Source organism: Cinclus cinclus, chromosome 11 (genome assembly GCF_963662255.1).
Source record: "Cinclus cinclus chromosome 11, bCinCin1.1, whole genome shotgun sequence".
Taxonomy (NCBI): domain Eukaryota; kingdom Metazoa; phylum Chordata; class Aves; order Passeriformes; family Cinclidae; genus Cinclus; species Cinclus cinclus.
This window is the reverse complement of record NC_085056.1, coordinates 14,393,055-14,415,141: the sequence shown is the minus strand read 5'-3', so window position 1 is coordinate 14,415,141 and position 22,087 is coordinate 14,393,055. Positions and strand designations below refer to the sequence as shown.

Genomic DNA, 22,087 nt, shown 5'->3' with positions numbered 1-22,087 from the left:
GTGCTTCTACCACATAGCTCCTGGGGATGCATTTCAGTGTAGGAAGAGTTCAGAACAGGATCATGGCACAATCAGAAGTCATGCTTTTTGCTGGGAACCTCTAGGAAGAATTCTGCCGTAGGAAGAAGTTGATCTTTCAGGTTCTTCAGCCTCCTGACTTGTTCCAGGTAATTGTGCAGTCAGCCTTACCCTGCCTTCAGGGTGCTTTTCTATGGCACAGATTTCAGAAGGATCTGAGAAGGCAGTGGCTTTTGATTTTGCATCTGTGTGTCTTAACTAGAACGTAATTTCTTCACCAATGGGAATTCAAACCAGAAAGGAGAGTGAGCAATGTGGAGTTGAGATGAAAATACGACCCAGGGTATGCATTGTCTACTCCGCGTGTCAGGTGGAAATGCTGAGTTCTGCCAGCTGCCTTTAAAATCACCTCTCAGAGTCAAGCCAAGAATGAGAAAGTGACAATGACTTCCATGTCACCTTTTTAGGTAAATACAGAAAGCTGTAGTTGCCAGAGCAGTGATGAATCATGATTTCCTTCCATCCAAAGAGCCTTGGGCTTTTTCCTCATTCAAACATTTAACTTACTTGCAGGGCTGACAGAAAAGCAGTAGATTTTTTTCCAGATATCCATTTGCCTTTCCATTTATCTACTTTGATCTAAAATACAGAACCTGATAGATGCCCTAGGTAAATCAAACATTTTCCGTCTGCCAAAACGGTTTTGCAAATGCTTATTTCATGCCATTACCATTTTTCTGTTTCTAGCAGTAAATCAAAAAGTATCAGCCATTCATCCACTTTAAAAGTAATGCCTTTCCTTTGCATAATTACACATACCCAGTGGAGATCTGTGTGCACAGTAAATCTATTCCTTTAAAAGGTTTTGCCTTAAGTACCACAGTGACATAAATTGGTGAAGCGCAAATTTATTTATTTAAAAGGTTTATTCTTCTAACTGATCGAGTAACTGTTACACATCCATTGTTTGGTTTGGGTGGGGAGGGCTTTTATTAATGTATCAGATTTAATTTTGCAGCAGATGTTTATGTAGAAAGGTCTCACTCCTTACAGGACTTGCAGCAATTGATATGCGTGTGTAATTTATTCTCATTACAGGTTTATTCTTAACTGGTGTTCAGGGGGTCTTCACTGTATCTCTAGTAGATCCTTGAGAATTAAGTAGTTTAATGAATGTAATGAGCAAGCTTGAAAGAAGTACACGTAAAGCAGAATATGGATCTGGGTATTACCTCTCCAAATTTGCAAATAACAGAAGTACGATACTAAAAGGGAGTGAGAAATTGCCAAAAATAAATGTCTTCAAGTAATAAATGCCCTGGATAGTATTTTGGCAAAGTAAAGATTAAAAAAATGTATCTTTTCATCATGCTCATGTAAACTTGCTCATCTTTGTAAGTCATGCTTTTAGCTCTTGGGGGTATCAAACCTAAAGCAGACAAGCCCAGCTGGTGGAAGCCTGAGAGTGAAATGATGAATTTTTTAGCAGATCTGAGTTTATTTTTAGGCTTTATAGAATTATGTTTCACTTCCCTATGACTGAAATTATAGGAAGTAGCTTAGAAGAAAAACAAATTAAGAAACTTCACTAGAACGGCAAAAAATAGCAAAACACTGGACCCTAACTACAGTTGAGCACAACATATCCTGATTGCATTTGAAATTGTGGCTACAGTTTAGTCTTGCAAATATTTATGTACATGTTCACTTTAATGCATATGAGAATTCTTGAAAAAAGCAGTCAGTCTGAAGAGACAGCAGACTGCAGGTCACGTTATGGCGTGGGGAGCTGAACAAAATTTCTAATGTAAATGTATTTTCTGTGAATATATTTTCCATGATGCTGAATGTGGAAGTAAAATTCCAGGTGTCTGAATTTTGTTAGATTATTCAGTAAAAGAAGTGCAGGAACATTTTGGGGGAGAAGAGAGTTCATAGGAAGGTTTTGGGTCTGGAATCTTGTTTGGTTAATGAAGATAATTTCATTAACACAATCAACATTTTCAACCCTTTGATTTCACACTATCCATTTTTTGCTGGCATTACAGAAGTGTCAACTCCTTCCTACAGTTAAAAAAGAAAAATTGTATTAGTTTCCAAAGCAAGTCTGGGAAAATGCCATGGACCTGGTCTGAGGAGATGTATATTATAGTTACAGATCTAGCAGGGGCTTTTTTTGCAGGAAGTTTATTACTATAGCTACACATCCCATGTCCATTAAGGTCACTCTTTCGAGATTTTTTTTAAGTGAATTTGGCTTTTGGGGTCTTTTCTAGTATGTGGGGTAGATGAGATGTTGCCAACCATCCTTTTTTATCAGAATTGATGGTGGTGCTGCCATTTGTTTTTGCCAGTGATAGAAAGTGAATTAGTAAGTGACAAAGATGCCTCTTTGAATCCCATGTCCTAGAACGTGCTCCTGAGAGCACTGGGGACTGCAGCCTTGCCCAGTGAAAGAGCCTCCCCTCTGTTCTGCAGCTGGGAACCAAAGGAGCCACCTTAAAGGGTGAGAGAGTACCTCAGCTTCCAAACTGGCTCAGTCTTTGTCTTCCCATGCTGTTTGCATCAATGCTAATCAATGTTAATTATGGTAGTGGAGCTTGTGATGTACTCATTATAAAAGCCATCCTATTTTTCTGTGCTTGTACAGTCTATAGCACAATAGAGCCCTGATTGGGGTTCCCTAGATGCTGCAAATAGTAATACAATTTATTATAACAATGAATATGTGGTTCATGGTGTAAGACTACCAAACTAAGTTCATGGAGCTTGGAATCATCATTTGGTAATTCTGTTTGCTGTTACCACTGACTAGGGCATTCTGGATATGCCTTGACAGTTGGGGTATCAGCAGTAAACCAGTTAAGTTTTTGTTTGTGTCTCAGTAGGTGCTTCTTTGTAAATTTGCATTTGAGTCTGTGGGATTTTGGTGTAAATATATGACTGAAGTTAGGTGTGCTCAAAAACTCTTCTGATTCAGCAGGCTCACTGTGCTGGGTTCATTATCCCACCACTCCATGACTGTGCTGGGAGCTGCTGGGTGCTGAAGGATGGGGTGCTAGAGTGTTTCTTTCCTAGGCTGAAGGTAAGAAGGTGCTTCATCCCAGGTGCTGAGCAGCTGCTGGGAGTAGTTTGTAACAAGAGTTCCCAGCTCCTGCAGGGGCTGGAAGTGGGTGGAAGCCCAGAGCTGGGAGCTGATGCTTTCCTTCCTCTCGAAGCTGCAGCCTCCTCCTCTTTTATTAAGAGCTGACACCCGAGGGGCAGTCTCCTGTGATGAATTTGGTTCAGCCCTACTGTTACGCTCACTGGAAACTTCAGCACCATTGTGTATATTAATTAATTTATATAAATAGCTACAATTCATCCCCTCACTCTGCACTACCTTTGTGAGTTTTGGTGACTTTTTATAGACTCTTTTTCTCTTGTTTTTTTTTTTTCTTGTTTTTTTTTTTTTAAGAGAAAGCTTTCCACAGTGTTATTACTTGTTACCTGGTTTGTTATTGACGTTGGTTTCAGTCCTGATTTTTCAATTCCCACCAGACTGCATGCTTGAATTTTAGTTACCTATGTGCAGTTTAGGTGTGTGATTATCTGCCTGACTCTAGTTTTCTGCTAGACTGCTGACCAAGCCTGTGTACAAAAATGTTTTAAACTGTTTAGATGTTACATTCCCTCTCTTGAGTGTGTATGTTGTTTTAAGAGGAATTCAAGTCAGTGGAGAGCTGCTTCTGTGTTTGTAATTAATTTAAAGTATTTATTATAGCAGCTAGATTTTTCCCTGTTAATGGTGCTTTACTGAAATTTCATGATCTACAGCACACCCTAGTGATATCTGGAAATCATGAAGTTACATCCAGTCAATTTTATTTCCTTTGTGGTGAAGCACATTTTAGGACTCCAATAAGCAAAGTCCAGGAAAGTAAATGCCTAAATGCCTTTGTATCCAAGATAGGAAGTGGGTTTATAAAGTGAAAAACAGCCTCAGAAACTGAGACTGCAGGCTAGTCCTCTGTGAAAAGAACATCTGTATAATGAGTTCATCTGGCTTGCAATCTATGATGTTTGACATGTTCAACAACATGAGGAAAAGCAGCCCAGGGTTATGTGAGAAGAGTGAGAAATATCTCTTGGGTTTCCATTTAGACTGGAGAGAGCAACTAGGTATAAATAAAAGCATTGTGGAGGAAACCTGCAGGCAGATTTCATAGGTCAGAAGCACGAATGGTCATTTACTCTCATCTGGCCAGAACATTAAAATTCATGCTATGCATTCAATTCCTCCTTTTGCAGGATGTTAGGTCACTTGGTTTTTCAGGTACCTGTGTTTAGTTTTGAGTAGCCATCAGGCTGCATATGATCCTGCAGAATTGTGTGCACTTTCCTAACATTTTAGGCTATCGTCCACTCAGTTTTTCCTGGATTTCCATATTTCAGTCATTTATTTTCTTCTGATTTGTCTAAACACACAGACAGTCAAGGGTTCTGAATTGGCTGCTGTTGACCCATGATGGGGTAAGAGGAGAAAGCAGGTTTGAGAAGGAATCTGACAAAGCAGTGCAATTAAGTAGTCAAGAAGGAAGGCAAATATTTATCAGAGGTGAAATCAAATAGGTGATGTGTGGATGACACTGAAAGAAAGTGAAAGCAATATGAGCTGCAGCTTGGCTCAGCTGGAAGATCTGATCCCATATCTCTGTTTCATGTACAGAGCATTCCTTGTCTACATAAGGCAAAGCTGAACATGGGGTCCTGCTTCCTGGTTCTCTCACGCATGAGAAATCTGTAATACTTTGGAGAGTAACAGGTTTCCTCTCAGACCCCTGCATTTCACTCTTGTCAGGTAATCCAAACAGTAATGGAAATGAGTATTTTGTTTTATGTAAATAAAAACAAAAAGTTTGCAATAATTTATGGTATTTATTTAAATGACATGCAAATTACTTTGTGAAACTTAGGGGGGAAAGCAGCACAACTGAAATAGCACAATTGTTTCCGAGAACATTCATTTCAAATCCACATACAATATTTCATTCATGCTTAATTATTTCCCAATGCTAGTCTAAGCATTACTAGTTTCCTTTGTCTTTTTGCTTTTGCATGCAGCGTGATTAGCAAAACTGCTTGTGCTCTACCAACTCCTGCACATATGGGGTTTAGCCTCATTGTTCCAGGGGTGGAGCAACAAGCAATATGAACACTCATGCTGCCAAATTTGGCACATGTGAGCCCTCCAAAATATACAGATATCACCCGTCTCATTTAAATCCCTGTCTATATTTTGCATTGCTACCATAATGGCAACTTCATTGTCTGGGTGTATTATTTGAAGCAGCTTTTCTCCCATTGTTTGTGCACTGTAAGCCTGGAGGTTTCTGTAGTCCTTGTGAGCAGCTTACATGAAAGAAATCACTTAGCTCGCAGTGAACCTGTTGGTAAAGGAACGGGCCATGACTAAAGCATAAGACCTGTGATCTTTCTGAATAAAATCTCTTCAGTAGATGGCATAATTTCTTGCTTTCATAAGAGTCTGTTGTCAGGTTCAGACTCAGTATTTCCTTTTGTCACCTCTGAGACATGATGAGAGTATTGGCTGAAAAAAAAGAGTAATGATGCTAGCAGTGGATGTGTACCCTAACATCTTATACACATCTCAAATACTAGCAAAGAGACACAGCTACTGTTTGTCAGAAATTTAGGACAGTTGTTTATTCTAACTGCAGCAAAGTCTGGCCTTTTATTCTTCCATGGTATTGATTCAATTGGCACATCCTGCTGTGAGTCTTTCCTACAGACTTTGAAAACTTAATGTTTGTCTGCTTAGGGAGGAATAAAGAATTTCCTGGAACTTACATAGAGAAAGAGCTGCCCAGTCCTTTCCCTTTCTAGCATTCAGTCACCTGCCTGGGCAGTGCCCTCTCTTCCAGAGGCACTTGCCTCTCGTTATTGTATATACATACACTGTTGTCCATAAAGCCATTCAGTATTAACTGTTCTTTACAAATTAATGCCCATTACTGGTTTTGCATGCACATCATTTTACGCCTGACACAGTAATTTGTGACATTTTTAAAGCAGTGGCTCCCAAGATGAGGGCTGCAGAAAGCCAGTAAAAGGTCCCTTTGTAGTTTGCGAGGTTTCCAGTTCATTTTGTTTCCAACGTCTAGCTCCTGTTAGAGGACAATATAAATGTTATATAAATACTGCCCTACTCTTCCTTTAGCTTAGCTCTTCAGAGAACCCTGTTGCAGCCACATAGACATTATGTGATCCCAAAGGGTGACACCTTTGTGCTTGCATGTGACACTGAGGGGTGACCCAGGAGACAATATTAAAATCTGCTAAACTGTAAGTCTGAAAATCCAATTTTAACTAATTTGAGTATTTTCAGTGATTTATGGAAGCTTCAAATCTGGTCCATCATTGTAGAGAGTGATTCAAATTCACCTCCTAGTCTTTTTGCCTCCAACTTATCACAATAAAAGAAAATCAGGTATGTAATCTGTACAAGATGGCCTTTTTCACTCTACTATGCAGATGCCTGTGCCTTTCTCTCCTGCCTGCCACATTATCAGAACTCATACCCAGGAATACTGGAGGGAATGATTTGTCTTTCCTTTGGAAAACTCTCATTCAGCACCTCTGGAATGGGTGTAAGGTTGGAAGTGAAGTCAGCCAAGGACCCTTGGCTCTGATGGGACTGAAATCAGCTTCTTTGCACTTAGAGTTTGTCTTCAAAGTAAGGTGTGTTGGGGGCCAGAATTACACACAGCTGGACACTTAATGTTCTCAGACTCCAGAAGCACCAGTGCACATCTCTTACACCACTGAATAGTACCAAGCATGGGAATGTATCACTGATGTTATTCCAGACACCTTCAAATGTCATCCATCCTTGATACTCGAATGTTTTGTTCCTTAACTGAATGTACAATCGGCATTTTAGATCTGATTTTGACATTTGTCTACTTTAAGTATGTCCTTTAATTAGAGTTTTGACAGAACCTCAGGTGCACTGAGGTTAGACACACTCTGCAAAAGAGTGGCTGTAGGAAATAGGGAAATTGTTTTAGCTCTTCTCTGGGAATCTTTCAAGTTCCTCTCTGCTATTTTGTGTAGCAATTTTTTAACCAGGTTTTTATTTCCACATCAGTGTTCGTCCATGCTATAACCTATAAACATGTAAGCTAATTTCAGGACCCTGACTTTTACATTCAGATTGCTGTAGCTTTTTTCTGAAAAGGTCATGAAATGACTATACCAGTAAACAAAATTAGTGAATTAAGTTGCTGAGGAAGTAAAAAACCAGCATAAATTACTACTGTAAAAGAGGCTAAAAGAGCAAGAGATTGGTTATTCCATTTGCAGGTAAGAGCATGCCTAAAGTACCTTTAACAGTTTGCTTGGATAGTGCTAGCCAGCAATGTGTGCTCTGTTCCAAAGCACCAGCCTATATTTTTGGATCATCTTTCAAGACTGAGATGATATAAGGCAATTAATAGTGTTTTGTGACCTTCTGCACCAGTAGTCCATCTTTTTGGCATTGAAACTGATTTTGCCCAACTTGGCATTTTATCACCTAGAAGTACGTGGGGAGATCAAAGAGACACCTTTTACAGCAGCAGTGGAATGATTTAGTTCTGTCACACTGTTCTTCAAATCCACCGTTTCTTACAAGCTGATGAGGCAAACCTCTTCTTTGCTTAATATCACATAAGGTACATTGAAAGGCTGTGAAGAGGCAGATGTTCTATAGCTTCACTTCATATGCAAAAACCTGTTATTCTTTATTTGCATTCAATTAGAAGTCAGACCCCGATGAATATCTAATGTAGGAAATGGGAAAAGATTTGCCATCAAGCATATGCTTTGCTTGTAGTGGATCTCAGTAACCTTCTATTGTGTCTTCCTGCAGTGATTCGGTCATCTCTACTGCATTATTTACACCTTCCAGCTCAGGGGTAAAGAGTGTTAATAGGTGACAACTGGAGTTACATTCCTGCTTTTTGAAATGTTGCCTTTTCTCCTTCCTTTTAAAAAGCCACTCTGCAGTTGCAAATTTCCTTTACTAAGTAGCTCTGTTTGACGATTTAAATGCTGTAGCATTACTTCCATATTCATTTTCTTTTTTGATACGGTTGTGCCTTGTTTGATCTTGTGAAGGCTCGCCATTCTCCTGGCAATCCTGAGTATAATATGAGGAGCTCAGAAGTTATAAAACTGTTGCGTTGTCAAGAAGGGAAGGTTCAAATGATCATTGTAATATGAAGCAGAAGTGGCAGACTCTTGCAGAACAGCTGCTGTGATTGCTGTGACACTCTTAAGAGCACACATACCAGGGTATTACAGTACCTAGGGAGAGATGAAAGTTGTCTGGAGCCCAAGACATCAGAGACAGGGATAAGCAAAGCAGCTTTTCATCACTGCAGCACAGGGGTTTCCAGACTTTGGGGGAAAATGACAAAAATCTCATACCCTTCTAAACTGGGATGTGATTAGAAACTTGCTTTGTTACATCTTCCATCCTCTTTCTTCTCTGTGGACCACTCCCACCACATGCTCTAGAGAACACATGACATTTCTTCCTTTTTCCTCCTTTCTCTTTCCTTTGATCTAACATTGTAAATAAAACCATCCTCACCCATATCCAAGCAATGCATTGACACAAAAGGGAAACCTTGAGAGTATTTTTAGGTGCTGTGCAAACTTAGACAAACAGATCAATATTACTTCATGCAGGCCACAAGTTTGGATTTTTTTTTTGTCCTGTCCTGCCATTGTGATGATAAAAAAATTTCAAGATTTTAAGGGGGAAAAAAAGTTCATCTAGATGAAATGATAAAACTAATTCTATCACATACAGTTGCCTAATCCTCATGTTTTCTCTGAGATTCTCTAGCACAGAAAAAAAAAATGTAGAGAAACAACTTTTTTTTCTGTGCAACAAGATTCTCTCATCTTAATATATATATAGATATATAGATATATCTCAGGGTTTCCTGTGAAGGTAATAGGTATTTCAGGTAATTGGATCATGTGTTTCTGGACAGCTTCTCCAGATTGACCCTGCTTCTGATAAGCATTTTCTCAAAATGTAGTAAAGGACAGGCTGAAAGCCAGAATGAATCATTGTTTTGGTAGCAACAGCCCTTCTGCAGCTGAAATAATTTTTGGTGCCCCTTGGCCTATCTCTTAGTATGTCAAAAGCTCTGCAAGCATGAGGCTGAGGACACAATGAAGGGGCTTAGAGTAATTTTGGATACTGCTGTATGTTAGAGAAGCCCATGACAGAAGTTTGCCAAGTGGCTCATCAGACCAGAATGCCAGTGCACTACTACTGTGGTTGATTTCTGATGCCTGCTTTTGACACATAATGAGGATTTTTTGGAGTAAAAGGGAATGTGGTTTTTATCTTGATTTTTAAAAGCATGGAGATCCTAGTAACCTGAAAAGGAGAAATATATAAAACATCCAGAGACAGGAAATGAAATAGTGAATCAATGCTGATAAAAGGGATGAGGAAAGAGCAATGACACCTAGTATTTATTAAGAGCCCAGCTCACTGCAGTGAATACAGAATCACAGAATGGGTCAGGTTGGAAGGGAGCACAGTGGGTCATCTGGCCCCACCTCCCTGCTCCAGCAGGACCATTCCAGAGCAGGTGGCCCAGGATTGGGTCCAGACAGTTCTGGAATGTCCCCAGGGAGGGACACACCACACCCTCCGTGGGCAGCCTGTTCAGTGCACATGAAAGTTCTTCCTCATGTTCAGGGGGAACTTCCTGGGCATCCGTTCTTGCCTGTTCCTCCTGTCCCAGTGCTGAGCCCCAGGGAGCAGAGCCTGGTCCATGCTCTGACACCTCCCTTTGGACACTGGCACACAGGGAGGAGGTCTCCTCGAGGCTGGGCAGGCCCAGCTCCCTCAGCCTGTCCTCCTAGGAGAGATGCTCCAGTCCCTAAATGTAGAGAGAATGCAGCGAGATTATGGAGAGAATACAGTGAGATTATGGAGAGAATCGGCTGTGCAGCAGGACTGCCTTGAACAGCTCTCACTCCACCAGCTCCTAGAATTAAAAAGCACACGGAGCACACCTGTCCCTGCTTGTGTTCAGGACGCCCTTCCCGAGGTGCGGATTTTCCCCGGACCCACGGGAGGAGCTGCGGGCTCTCCCGAGGTGCGGCTGCCGCCAGATGGAGCCGCCGGGCAGCGGGACCTGGGCGCGGAAAAACCCATCCCGGGGGGAGCCGAAACAGCTCCAGGATCCAGTATCAGCCCCCCAGAGAGAGCTGTGCTGGTACTCCAGCATGGGGAGGGTTCACCCAGGAGAGGAACAGGCACATTCCATCAGATCCTGGCTGGGAACCGCGGGCACAATCGTATCTTAACCCACCGGCTGCAAAAACCAGATTCTTGTAAAGAACCAGATTCTTGTAAAGAACCAAATTCCGGTGAAGAACCAGGTTTTTGTTGACCGCAGCTGTCAGCGTTTGCGTAAGCGTGGTGCGATTGCAACACCGCGTACGGCACTGAAGGCTATTTACCCTGCAGTTATTTTACATTTCGATTTTAGTGATTTCTGTTATACTGAAAAACAGACCTGTTAAATACCTACTGATGTAGCCTTAATAATCTGTGTGTAATTTTAACTGGAGTAGTGAAATAATGATTCAGTTTGGTACAGTCATAAAAATTCCTTCCTTTGATGGTTAGCAGACTTCATTGCTTTTAATTTTACCCCTTGGAAAGCTGCTTGCAGCTGGAATTTGGGGTGTTACTTTTTAAAATGTACATGGTATTTAGGTTATTTTCTCATTTTAGGAATTACATTTGTGTTTTATATCCAAATAATAAAAATCAAGAGCATCAGTAGACCTGTAACATTTTGAGTTGTTACACAGAGAGTTATTTTATGTGATCATATAAAGCATGGGGAGGCTAAAAAGTCTCCAGCGTAGCCACAGGAAAGGGACAAAAAATGTGAGTTATATTTCTCCTTTACTTTCTCATCCTGAATTTTCAATTTCTGAACAAGGAACTGATGGGAGATGGTTTATCTTAAATCAGAAATGAAATCATACTGAATGCTCAGTTTATAAAGCCAGAATCCTCTGTTATTAAACCATTCTTGAGGAAATGGCAGCATTTTTAACATTTGGCAGTAACTTTTCCAAGACTGTACTGGTATTAGGAACCAGTGTGATATTTCAGGAGCCATATGTGACACAGCTGTTTTAATGCTCATTTGATTGCTCCTGGTGCTCTATCAGACTAGCACACTGCATTTTACTGAGCTGGTGACTGAAACAAACCTGGATGACAAGCATACAAAAATATTCTGAGATTAAAGAGTAGGGCCAGGCATATCCTAACACTATTCTGTCACAGGCAGCCCCTTTCTTCTCCCTTTATTCCACCTCAGTGGGACTGGGATGTTCTGTTCCACAACCCTGTTCCTAATATCACAGTACCAGAGAATGGTTTGGCTTAGAAGGAGACCTTGAGGAGCATCTTGTTCCAACCCCCTGCCATGGGCAGGCACACCTTCCACAATCCCAGGTTTCTCCAAGCCCTATCCATTGTGGCCTTAAACACTTCCACAGATCCAAGGGCAGCCACAATACGTGTCCTTCCCTATTCCAATGCCTCACCCACAATCAAATAATTTTTTTCCTAATGAAAGCAATGAGAGGGAGGTGCCTTTACAAACTGTGGGCCTGCTGGTAGATAAAGCCAGATACTGATAGGTGAAAGAAGCAATGAAGGGAACCCAAAATTTCAGAGGAATCCCACTAATTGACACACATTGCTGCTCACCCAAGGCCGTGCTAAACTCTTGGACTTAGAGAAAAAGAACAGGATACACATTAGAAGAGGCTCTGTATTAGGCAATTTGGGAAGTCTCTCAAGTACTTCAGCCACTGGGGAAAGAGAGGGGGAAATGAGGTCAATAAATTAGGATAAAAAGGAGTCTGCATCCTCTAGCAATTTGAGAGACACTCATGGGAAATGTCCCACGGCTTCTCCATTCAAATAAAGTTACAGAACTTCATTTACTCCTCTATCTCCTTTTTGGACATAAGCCTCTGGAATCGTGAATCAATTTCCTGACATAATCTCTAATCTAAACCTACCCTACATCAGCGTGAACCGGTTCCCCCTTGTCCCGTCACTCACTACATGCTCTAGTAAATAGCCTTACCCCATCTTTCCTCTAAATTCCCCTGCGCATCGGAAGGCCGCTGTGAGGCCACCCCAAAGCTTCTTTTCCAGGCTGAGCAACCTCAACCCTCCCCGCCTTTCCTAGCAGGAGAAGAGGAGAGGCGCTGAGCACCGCGGTGCGTGCTCCGGGCCCGGCACAGGGTGTGCCGCCCCGCACAGAGACCGTGTCCGGCTGAGGGGGCGGGTGGGCCCGGCGGCACCGAGCGGGGCCCGGCGGCACCGAGCGGGGCCCGGCGGCACCGAGCGGGGCCCGGCGGCACCGAGCGGGGCCCGGAGGCACCGAGCGGGGCCCGGAGGCCGCGGCGGAGAGCGCAGGCAGCGCTGCCCAGGCCCGGCGGAGCTGAGGGCGGGCTAGGCCGGGCTGGGCCGGGCGCTCCGCGGGTCCCTCCTCCGGCGCTGCCGCTGTTTCTTGCCGGCCGGCGGAGAGCCGGGCGCTGCCGGCGGAGGTAGGCGGAGAGGGGAGGAGGGGAAGGGAGGAAGGGCACGGCTCTGACTCTGTCTGTGAGGGCCCCGCTCCCCGGGTAGGGAGCGCTGGGAGAGCCGCGCCAGCCCCTGCGGCCGGGCCCGGACCTGGGGCCGGGGTTTTAGTGCCCCTAAAAACCTTCAGGCCCCGCTGAACCCCCCCCCCCCCCCCGCCCCACCGTAATTAGCACGGAATCCCCGAGTCATTATGGTGGGGAGGGAGCTCTGAAATCATCCAGCCCCACCCTCCTGCCCGGGCACAGGTGACACAGGAGTGCGTCTAGGTGGGTTTGGAAGGAACATCTCATTGCTCATTTCTGCAAGTCACGTTGTGGCTGGAGCAATGCTTCAGCAGTAGTAAACCTGAAATCGACAGGAAAAGAAATAAAGAAATAACTATAGTGTGATTAAATCTCGGCTATTTGAAAGGATTTGTAATTGCATTTTATGCTCAGAGTATTTTAGTAATAGCATTTTTAATAATTTTTAAAACATTCAGAACGTGTTGATTAGTTTCAATGAGATGAAGATTTATGCTTTTGCAATGAGTCAGGGAAAAGGTCTTTAATTTTTAGGCTTAGTTCAGATTTTGAAGATATCACTGCTGTGTGTTGTGCTAAATACCACTACAAGGGAACCACTCTGCTGGGAATTAATAAATTTAAAAAATAAATCTAAATATATCTACAAGGGAAAACACTCTGCTATTTGTGTTTCTGAGTGTCACTCTTTTCTCTTTCTTAACTGAAAATCTGATTATTGGCTTTAGTATCAGCTAGCTCATGAAAGCAACCTGTAAGTTTTTTGAATACAGCCTTCAAAATGGAGAAACTGGCTAGGAAATGGGGAAAAAAAATCACTCTTAGTTTGTAATTCGAAGGACAATGTTTAAGTCTATAAAAATTCAAGGGCAGAAGGAGTTATTGCCAGTCTTTCACAGATGCTTTGTAATTTAGCTGACCAGGTAAGCTGAGTATCCTGGGTGCCAAATTTCCTTTTATCTCAGGGGAATGAGATCATACCCATTGAATATTTACCCACATTTTTAGGCATCTAAGAACCTTGTAAAATCAGCTTCTAGGTTCCTAGAAGTAGTTTGCTCATCTAATGAGTAAATTTGTTACCTCTTGTGTTAAATAAACCAATCAAGCGCTTTGATTATATTGCATGCTTTGATAAATACACAGAAAAAGAGCAATACTCTTAAGGTTTCAGTTCTTACAAAACAATATTAAAATGCTCTTTTATGCATTTCAATTGAATTCAGGTTGTCTAGCAAATACAAGAGTTTCTTATCATCTCTTCATATACTTGAAACAAAAAGAAATCTGAGTAAATATATAGTCAGTAGCATGTTATTATTGTAAGTATTTGTAGATATGGTGCATCCTCATGGTTAGGAAAGAAGAGTACCAAAAGCTGAGGTGAGAATGGCTGTAAGCATATTTTAACTCTTATGCCACAAAGCAGGAGTCAATCCATTCTTAGCAAAATAAAAGAAAATTGCAAATGCCAAACAGGTTCAAAACTGGTATATTTACTGTCTGATGATGCTAATCATTTATGTCACTTGCTCTGCAGGTTTCAAGTACTAGAATCTGGCTCTAAAGGTAGGATTTTAAGAAAGTGATGATTTAGAAGCCAGATGCTGCTTGTACTTACAGAATGTGTATGGACCAGCGATGAGATAGTCCTCCTTTGCAGATGGGAATATCTTGAGTCCCTCTCTGTCCACCACCTTTAAATTATTGAAATAATTTATGGATTTCTGGACTATTTCATTAATGAGGTGACATCTTCTTGCGCACTGTTGTTTGTGAAGTTGTGTTCTTTAGTCTGTCTTAGTGTCTGAGTACCTTGCTTCAATACTGCTCTCTTAATTCTTGTAAAAGGTTGCACTACATGCAGAGCTGGTTGCTGTACAGTTGAGAAAGAAGAAATTGTCACATCGCATTCTTGTTCATCACCACATGATGTCCACCATGATGCAGACAGCTCCAGGTAAGAGGACCTAGCTCTGTATCTTCACAGCCCGGTGGGTTTGCAGTGTGCTGTGTGGGTGGGTTTTTGTGCTATGTACATGCACACGGCAGAGATGTTCACTCAGTTACAAGAAGCAAGAAGCTGTAAGGAGTGGTGAGGATAGCTCAGTGGTGGGGCAGGCTGGATGCTGGTGAGAATGTCTCCTGTGTGGTCATTTGGGAAGAGGCTCATTTTTCTCTAAGTGGGATAGTGAGTGCAGGGGTAGAAGGGCTTTTGCTTGTCTGAAGTCATCATTTGGTGAAGGGGGAAGTAGAGTGATGAGATGGGAATGTTTAACTGCAAAGAGCTGAAATGAGGTTCACACCATAGAGTTTTCTGGGGACCCTCTTCAATTATTTGTATTAGCAGGACTTTCAGTGAGTTGGTTACTATGTTGCCGTTTTCATTCTTTCTATGACATTTTTCTTCTTAAGAAAACCTGCTGGTTATAGGTCCAAAGTTGAGAATGATCTTACCATTCCCTTTGGATAGGGGGAGCAGGAGCAATGCTTACTTTGTTCCCCTGTCTTTGGGATGAAAGTGAGGGAGGGAGCATCAACTGAAGCACAAAATCTAAGACTTTGTATGAGTATTTGGGGAGACCACAAAGACACAGGGAGAGCTGCTGCTGAACTGCAATAGCACAGGAACTTTGCACAACAAAGCTTGGTTTCTCTGTGACTTCATGCTGTACAGCTCTTGGGTTTGTTTTTTTTTCTTGAGGTGCTGAAGGTTGTTGGTACTGTGTGAAGCCAGTAGCAGCTGTGGGAACTTAGCATCTTTGAAAGCTGTGCACAATTTTATGGATGTTGGTATTTCTCTCCCTTCATTAGACCAAATCCAGTATTTTACAATCCTGGTGTTTCCTAATGTCTGGGTGAATTCAGTAGGGAACAATTTGGTGAATCAAAGTGCACGTTAACTTACTTGTCAGTTACATCATCAGAGTTTATAAATGTTTTTGGCTATCATGTGTTTGTACCTGTAATAGTTTACAGCTCCTTCTATGCTATTCTGGGGTAGGATCTTTGCTCCTTTGTAGCACCACTAGCATTTTTCAACATGCCTATCTTCCTCTTCTGCTTGCTTGTGATTCTGATTAGTAGGCTGATGTAAAATGCAACTTCATGCTCCACATTCTTGCAGTTGTTTTCTTACAGACATTACCAGTCTGTGAGGTGTTAGAGGTTTGCAGCTGCAGGGCTTTGTAGGCCTTTTGTTTGATTTTCTGAGTGAGCTGGCTGGCTGCTGACACTTTGTTTTTGTTTTTGGTGGGGACTGCTTACCGTAATAGCAGGTTAAACACTTTTGTGGTGTCTCTGTGCTGCAACTTGTTAGTGCATTGTCAAAATATCCTTTAATGGCCTGTGGTGTGTGGTTAAGCAAATACATGCTCTCTGAAAATTGCCTGACTGATCATCTTGATTCTTAATTGGAACTTAATTGAATTTTTTCAAGGAATTCACAATTCTGTGTGCTGAATGTAGGAATCTGGGGTTACTTTACATGTTAGGACATGGTTTATGTTTCTGTGCTCCCGCTAGTGCTCTGTATGCACAGTTAAAAAAAAAAGAAACCTTGCACGTGCTGTGCCTCAGGTACTGTGTTTACTAATGTTTTCTGCAGGACTTAAATTATACTAAGAATGACAAGAGATCATAAAAATACTTGTAAGAGTTTAGTGCTTCTCGTAAAGTCTCTCAGAGTTTTGACTGTGATGCTCATATCCAGAATTAAGGAGGAACCACTCTGCTATGCCAAGAACCTTGTTCAGTCAAGCCAAAAAAGCCCAAATAAATGTTAATGGTCATATGGAAAAACTACTCCTGTTTCTTGAGCCCCAGAAAGTTTCTGCTTTATCCTGAGAGTGATTAATGAGTTACATATTTGCTTGCCCCAGATTCCCACCCTGCCAGAAACAGTGTGGTTACTATGTTCATTATCGTCTGGCTATTTTTTAACTTCAACTCAACTGCACTTTGAAGTGCTTAAAGATACATTTATTTACCCAGAAAAACCAAAGGTAGCTGGTTACTTCTGCACTGTGTCACCTTTGCCATGTCACCATGAGGACACCTTGCAGTATTGGCCATATGGAGGATGGTAATGCAGGTGACTTTGGGCAGCCAGCTTCAACCCAGTGCAGGAAGTTCCTGCTTCAGCTGCAGGCATCTCTGCTCATACACCATCCTTTCACATCTGTTACAGTTAGATTGCTTTAGGAAATTGTAGCTCTCCCTCCGTTTGAGGAGGCAAAGCTGATTATGTTACTATTAGTGCTGTCAGCTCTCCAACTTGGGTTGTCCCACCCATGCTGCAGAGCCTGGAGGCTTTGTGTGAGACATTCACTGAATTTAGCCCAGAGAGGAGATGGGAATTTTTTTCAGCACATTAGATTAGTCCAAGGACGTGCCCCGGAGGTGAAGCACAAGCACAAATCAGTGTCTGAGAGGAGGGAGTGAATCCTGCACCACCTCAGACTGCTCGGGGCTAGTGTGAATGTCACTGAGTAGAAAGCTTCTCACCTTTTGTTAGAAAGGTAAAAACAAACACTTAATTGTCTCATTTTCCATCATTCCCAGGCCTGACAGTGGGAGCTGTACCAGTTGTATATTTTGGGGGTTTTTCCCTGCTGCTGCTCTAGGGTAGACAGAGCAGCCGTTTGTTCCTTACCTGGAGCTGGAGCCCTGTTGAATGAGATAATATGGAACCCTGGAAGCAGAGTGTGTGGCTCTGCTGTTCTGAGCCACTGCTGTGTCATCAGCCTGCCAAAAACCCAAAAGCAACAGTGGTAAAATGATGAACTTGGATGTTTTCTTTAGACTGGCACAAAGATGAATGAAGTAGTGAGAGAAATCAACTATTTGATGATTTTCCTACTGTGTCTCTTTGCAGATATGGAACATATGTGGTGCCTTCCCAAAACCCAGACTTTTGTTCAATGTCAGCAGTGCTTGCATCCTGCAGTGGCATGGATGATTTGCAGTTGGCTATTTTAGTGCAAAAGAAAGCTTTCTCTGTTGCAGCAGTTAATTTTTAATATGAAAAATAATGTGGTACCACTCCACTTTGACGTGGCACTGAGGAGATATATTCAGGGAAGACTCTAAAGTATGTTGGCTTGGGCTGAGAAAGTATTGCACACACACTGGGATAAAAGATTTTCTAGGGGCTGAAAAAACCCAAATGCTCATGTATTCTATAGTTCTGACATTGCATGTACAACAAGAAATCTGCAACTTGTGTATATGTGGTTATATTTGTAATCTTATTAATACTTTTTTGTTTGTTTTTAATTACCCCTGGAAGCCCTTGCCTCAGCTGGTGTGTATAATGGGAAGTATTTATGTAATGAGCAGCAGCAGGAAGTGAATGAGGTGAAGTTTTGGTCTCAGGGTGCTTGTTCTCAGGGACAGGTCTCTGTCCCTTGCTGAGGATATGTGACAGCATTTTGCAAGCTGGGGTCCTGTGTCTCTGCTTCCTCCTACATGAGACTCTTCTGGCATCTCTGCCCTGAGTCCTGACTGCCTTATCCATCCACCCCTACATTTCTGATGGCCTGACTCCAGAGCACCCCAAGCACTAAATATCCCAGTGCCAGATCTCTCCTCCAACACTTCCTCAGGGACTCCTTGGTTGCTACAGACAGCCTCCTGCCTTCAGAAATGAGCATGGAAGTGTTTAAACATGTAAAAAACCAGGAAGAGCTGATCTGTGAAAATAATTGACTGATTTGTGATGAAAATTAGGACAATGAGAAGATGCCTGAAAGATTTGTCAATTATAATCTGCTAGTTGTGGTAGAGTGAAGCTCTGACTTCTTCCTAGAGCTGTGTGTGAAGCTGAACACATGGGAATTGCTCAGGCCAAAAGCAATGTACTGAAGAATTTAATACTGTAGAGTCTCTGAATTTGTTATAAACCCTTTTTTTTTTTTTTTCCCCCTCTGGTCTAAACTGAGATTTCATTGGCAGTTTCACTAACCTTCAGCAATTACTGTGAGGGGTGGTTTTCCAAGAGTCAAAAGAGAAAGCAGTTACTTCCTGTGTTTGTCCTTGAACACCAGGGTTTTATTCTTCCCAGACTTACTCAGCAGCTGCCTTTAGTCTCGGCTGCAGCGGTCAAAAGCCAATCTAAAAGATCTTTTGCAGGATTTGGAGTGGCCGAGATGCCGATCCATGCTGATGATGTGATGAAGCTGCTCAGCCACGTCGCCCAGGTGAAGGGCATGAAAGCTGCAGTGGCACATTCTGGCCGGGGAGCACTGCTGACAGGTGCATCAGCCTTTGTGGGGGGAATGCTGGGAGGCCCACCTGGAATCGCTGTAGGTAAGTGTGCCTTGCTTTAGGAACAAGAGGGTGGTTGAATCCCTGAGTGAAGCAATGAGGAGGTCTGTGTAGGAGGTGTGGGTTGAAGGCAAGGGGCATTCAGAGATTTCCTGCTGTGTTGGGGGGTGAGGGTGAATAAGCCTTAACACGGGGCAAGATCAGTTTCCAAATAGTCTGAGTAAAAATGGTGCTTATTTCTGTATTTTAAAAGTTCCTGATATCCACATCCTGATGAACTTATTTTTTTTTTCCACTGGGATTCGTCATTCCCTGTTCTTTGCTTTTCATCTTATTATGGAAAGTTAAGGAAAGCCAAGGTCTAACAGTAAAGAATTCTCTCTCCTCTGTAACTCTGGAATTAAGAGTTGTCTAGTTGGGAAGCTGCCTTGTCACTGAAGGCATGTGGGCTCTGGCCCTTGAATGTTGACTAGTTGAATTTTCTGTGAGCTGTTGCAGGAATTTCACAGCCTTACTGATTTTGGAGTGAGTTGCACTGAGCCTCCATCAAGTTGAGTTACAAAGCAAGCAAATAATTTGTGAGGAGTGATAACAGAAAATGCAAACTGAAGCTGTGTATTTACTCCTGTTACAGGTACAAAGCTTAATTAATAGCCAGAATAGTATTTTCACAAATATATGACTGAACTTATGAGGAACAAAGAAGAGAAATGAAGCTTTTGTAAGAAATATGTAAGCTTAAAATCTGGAGTAAAGGTAATAATGTAAGTGGCCTCATTTTTGAGTGAGATGAAGAGAGCTAATGAAGTTATTCTTGGATGTGTTTTCTCTTTTAAGTGTTCATTTGAGCTTTCATAGTGTCTCCCAGTCAAGCTGATGTTCTTCAGCCACTGAGGAAAGCAGAGGAACAAGTATACCTATTACTTTATACTGAAAGTATACAATAACAAGCATATATAATAAAAGAAATAAGTACTAACTAAACTCAATTACAGTGCAACTAAATCATAACCCTCTCATTTAACTTTTAATATTGAAAAGGTAAATAAGCCAAAAAGTTTAGGACAGTTAGAGAAACATTTACAGTTGAGTGCACCTTCACTTGCTCAAACAGCCTGGGTAGGTGTGGGACTGGGTGGCAGGGGTTGTCCCTCATGCTGCTTTGCACCAGGAATGAGGATGAGTTTCCTGCCATGTGCAGCATTGCTGGAGAAGCTTGCAGTCATCATGTTTCCCAAAGACTGCCTGCTCTGAGCAGAGTGGACTGTGGGGGGAAGTGTTGCTTGGGGGGGAAAGTGTGATTGTACAACAAATCTTGTCTCAATGGACAAGGAACTTAGACATCAATACTTCTAGTGGCTTTTGCAATAAGTGCCCCTAAATCAGTTATTGATGTTCTCATAAAAGTCCCTTGAAGATGAATTCAGCCATCGTAGGCTTTCAAGTATTTCTGTGGTATCATGGGAAAAATTGCTAACTGAGTAAAAGCTGCAAATTAAGAATTTTTGTCTAATGAAAAACTACATCCCTGTGAGTGCATAGATGACTTCTTAGGAACAGTCGCTGGGGGTGGCAGTTTTGGTGGCAGGGTCAGTTCTGCCACCTCTCCATTGTGAGGATTCTCCTTCCTTCTGTCCATCCCAGGATGTGTGTGCTCCAGCAATGCTGTCAGTCCTGTGGATTGCAGTGCTGCACTCAGACTGCTGATAGAGGAGAGCCCTGTAGGGCTGCTGGGCTGGTTTCTCAGCAGCCACAGTCACATCAGCTGTAGATGATCCATCCCTCTGCTGTTACCCTGATGCCTGGGTACTTACCCAGCCTATCTTGTCCACCCTGGGTGGGTGGGCTGTGCTTGTGATGGATGAAAGCCTGAATGTGTCTAATGGCTTTGGTCTCTGAGCACCTGCAGGGCTGGGCTTCATGTGTGTAGGAGGCTGCAGTGAGTGACTCTTAAAGAAGCAGAAAACTTTGATCAGTCTGGGAGTGTCTAGTAAGAGATTATGACACTGCTAAGGCAGTTGTTGGTCTGGTGTTTCTCTTGGGCAAGTTTTCATTTAGTAGTAGAGCTTACCCTAAGGGAGTGTGCCAGACAGTGTTTTGTTTCTGGTTTCTGCCTTGAAGCTATTAGTGTTGATTGTATAAAGGGTTTCTTTATGACTGCTGTGTACGTAAAGAGCTTTTAAAGTCCTTTTTTGGTGCCTTGAATATTGTGTATAAATCTAGTTAAAGCAGACACATACAATTCTATGTTGATTTCAAATCAAGGTGGAAACATTGTTGGTGGATAGAATTTCAGGCTTTAACATTAACTGGTAAAGACTAATGAATCTCTGTCTTTCCTAGGAGGAGCAGTGGGTGGATTGATTGGATGGATAACTTCTGGACAGTTCAAGTCAGTCCCTCAGATTTTAATGGAATTGCCTGCTGCTGAGAAGCAGAAACTCTGTGCTGAAACCATGGGTGTTGTCAAGAACCTGAACTGGACTGATGCTGCTCAGCTGATTGCTCTTGTAATGTCAAATTCCACTCTCACAGAAAAGGTGTTAGGAGTGCTGACCACTTACCTTACCAATGAGCTAAAAGCACAAATAAAATATGGAGAATAATCCTCTACAGAGCAGGCTTTTTATGCTGGAATGAATTTTATTCCAATAGCTGTGAATCTTTAACACAACAATTACTAGTTATCAGTACTAATTATAAATATAGGCTGATCTTAGTAATTTTGGGGTGTTCAGTTTTGGTGGTTTTAAATTTTTATTATCATTTTTGGATTTGTAAAGATAGTATTAGATTACTGCATTACCCTGACACTGACTTGCTATGTAATTTTGGATTGCTCTGCACTAGGACTAATTCAAATTGCTAAAGGGAATCATACTGCTCTTAGGCTGATGTGTCGCTTAGGAAAATATTCAAAGTCATTTCATTTTATTTAGGAGACTTGACTATCTTTGTTTAAGTGCTTTAACTTTTTTCACCCTGTGAATGACACCTAAGGTGCCAAAGTAGCTGGGGCACTTTGAAGAATTTTACCTGTTGTTTGTTTCAACCCTGGAAAAGAAAGTGTTATAAGGAAGTA

The 22,087-nt window shown here is 42.1% G+C and overlaps 1 protein-coding gene across 1 annotated transcript; it reads left to right on the top strand.

Annotated features, from left to right (window-relative positions):
• The first annotated feature begins 18,407 nt into the window (after positions 1-18,407).
• On the top strand, positions 18,408-21,611 carry C11H19orf12 (chromosome 11 C19orf12 homolog). The gene is made up of 2 exons (XM_062500149.1): positions 18,408-19,047; positions 21,349-21,611. The coding sequence occupies exons 1-2, from the start codon at positions 18,888-18,890 to the stop codon at positions 21,609-21,611; spliced, it is 423 nt and encodes a 140-aa protein (XP_062356133.1). The 5' UTR covers positions 18,408-18,887.
• The last annotated feature ends 476 nt before the right edge of the window (positions 21,612-22,087 follow it).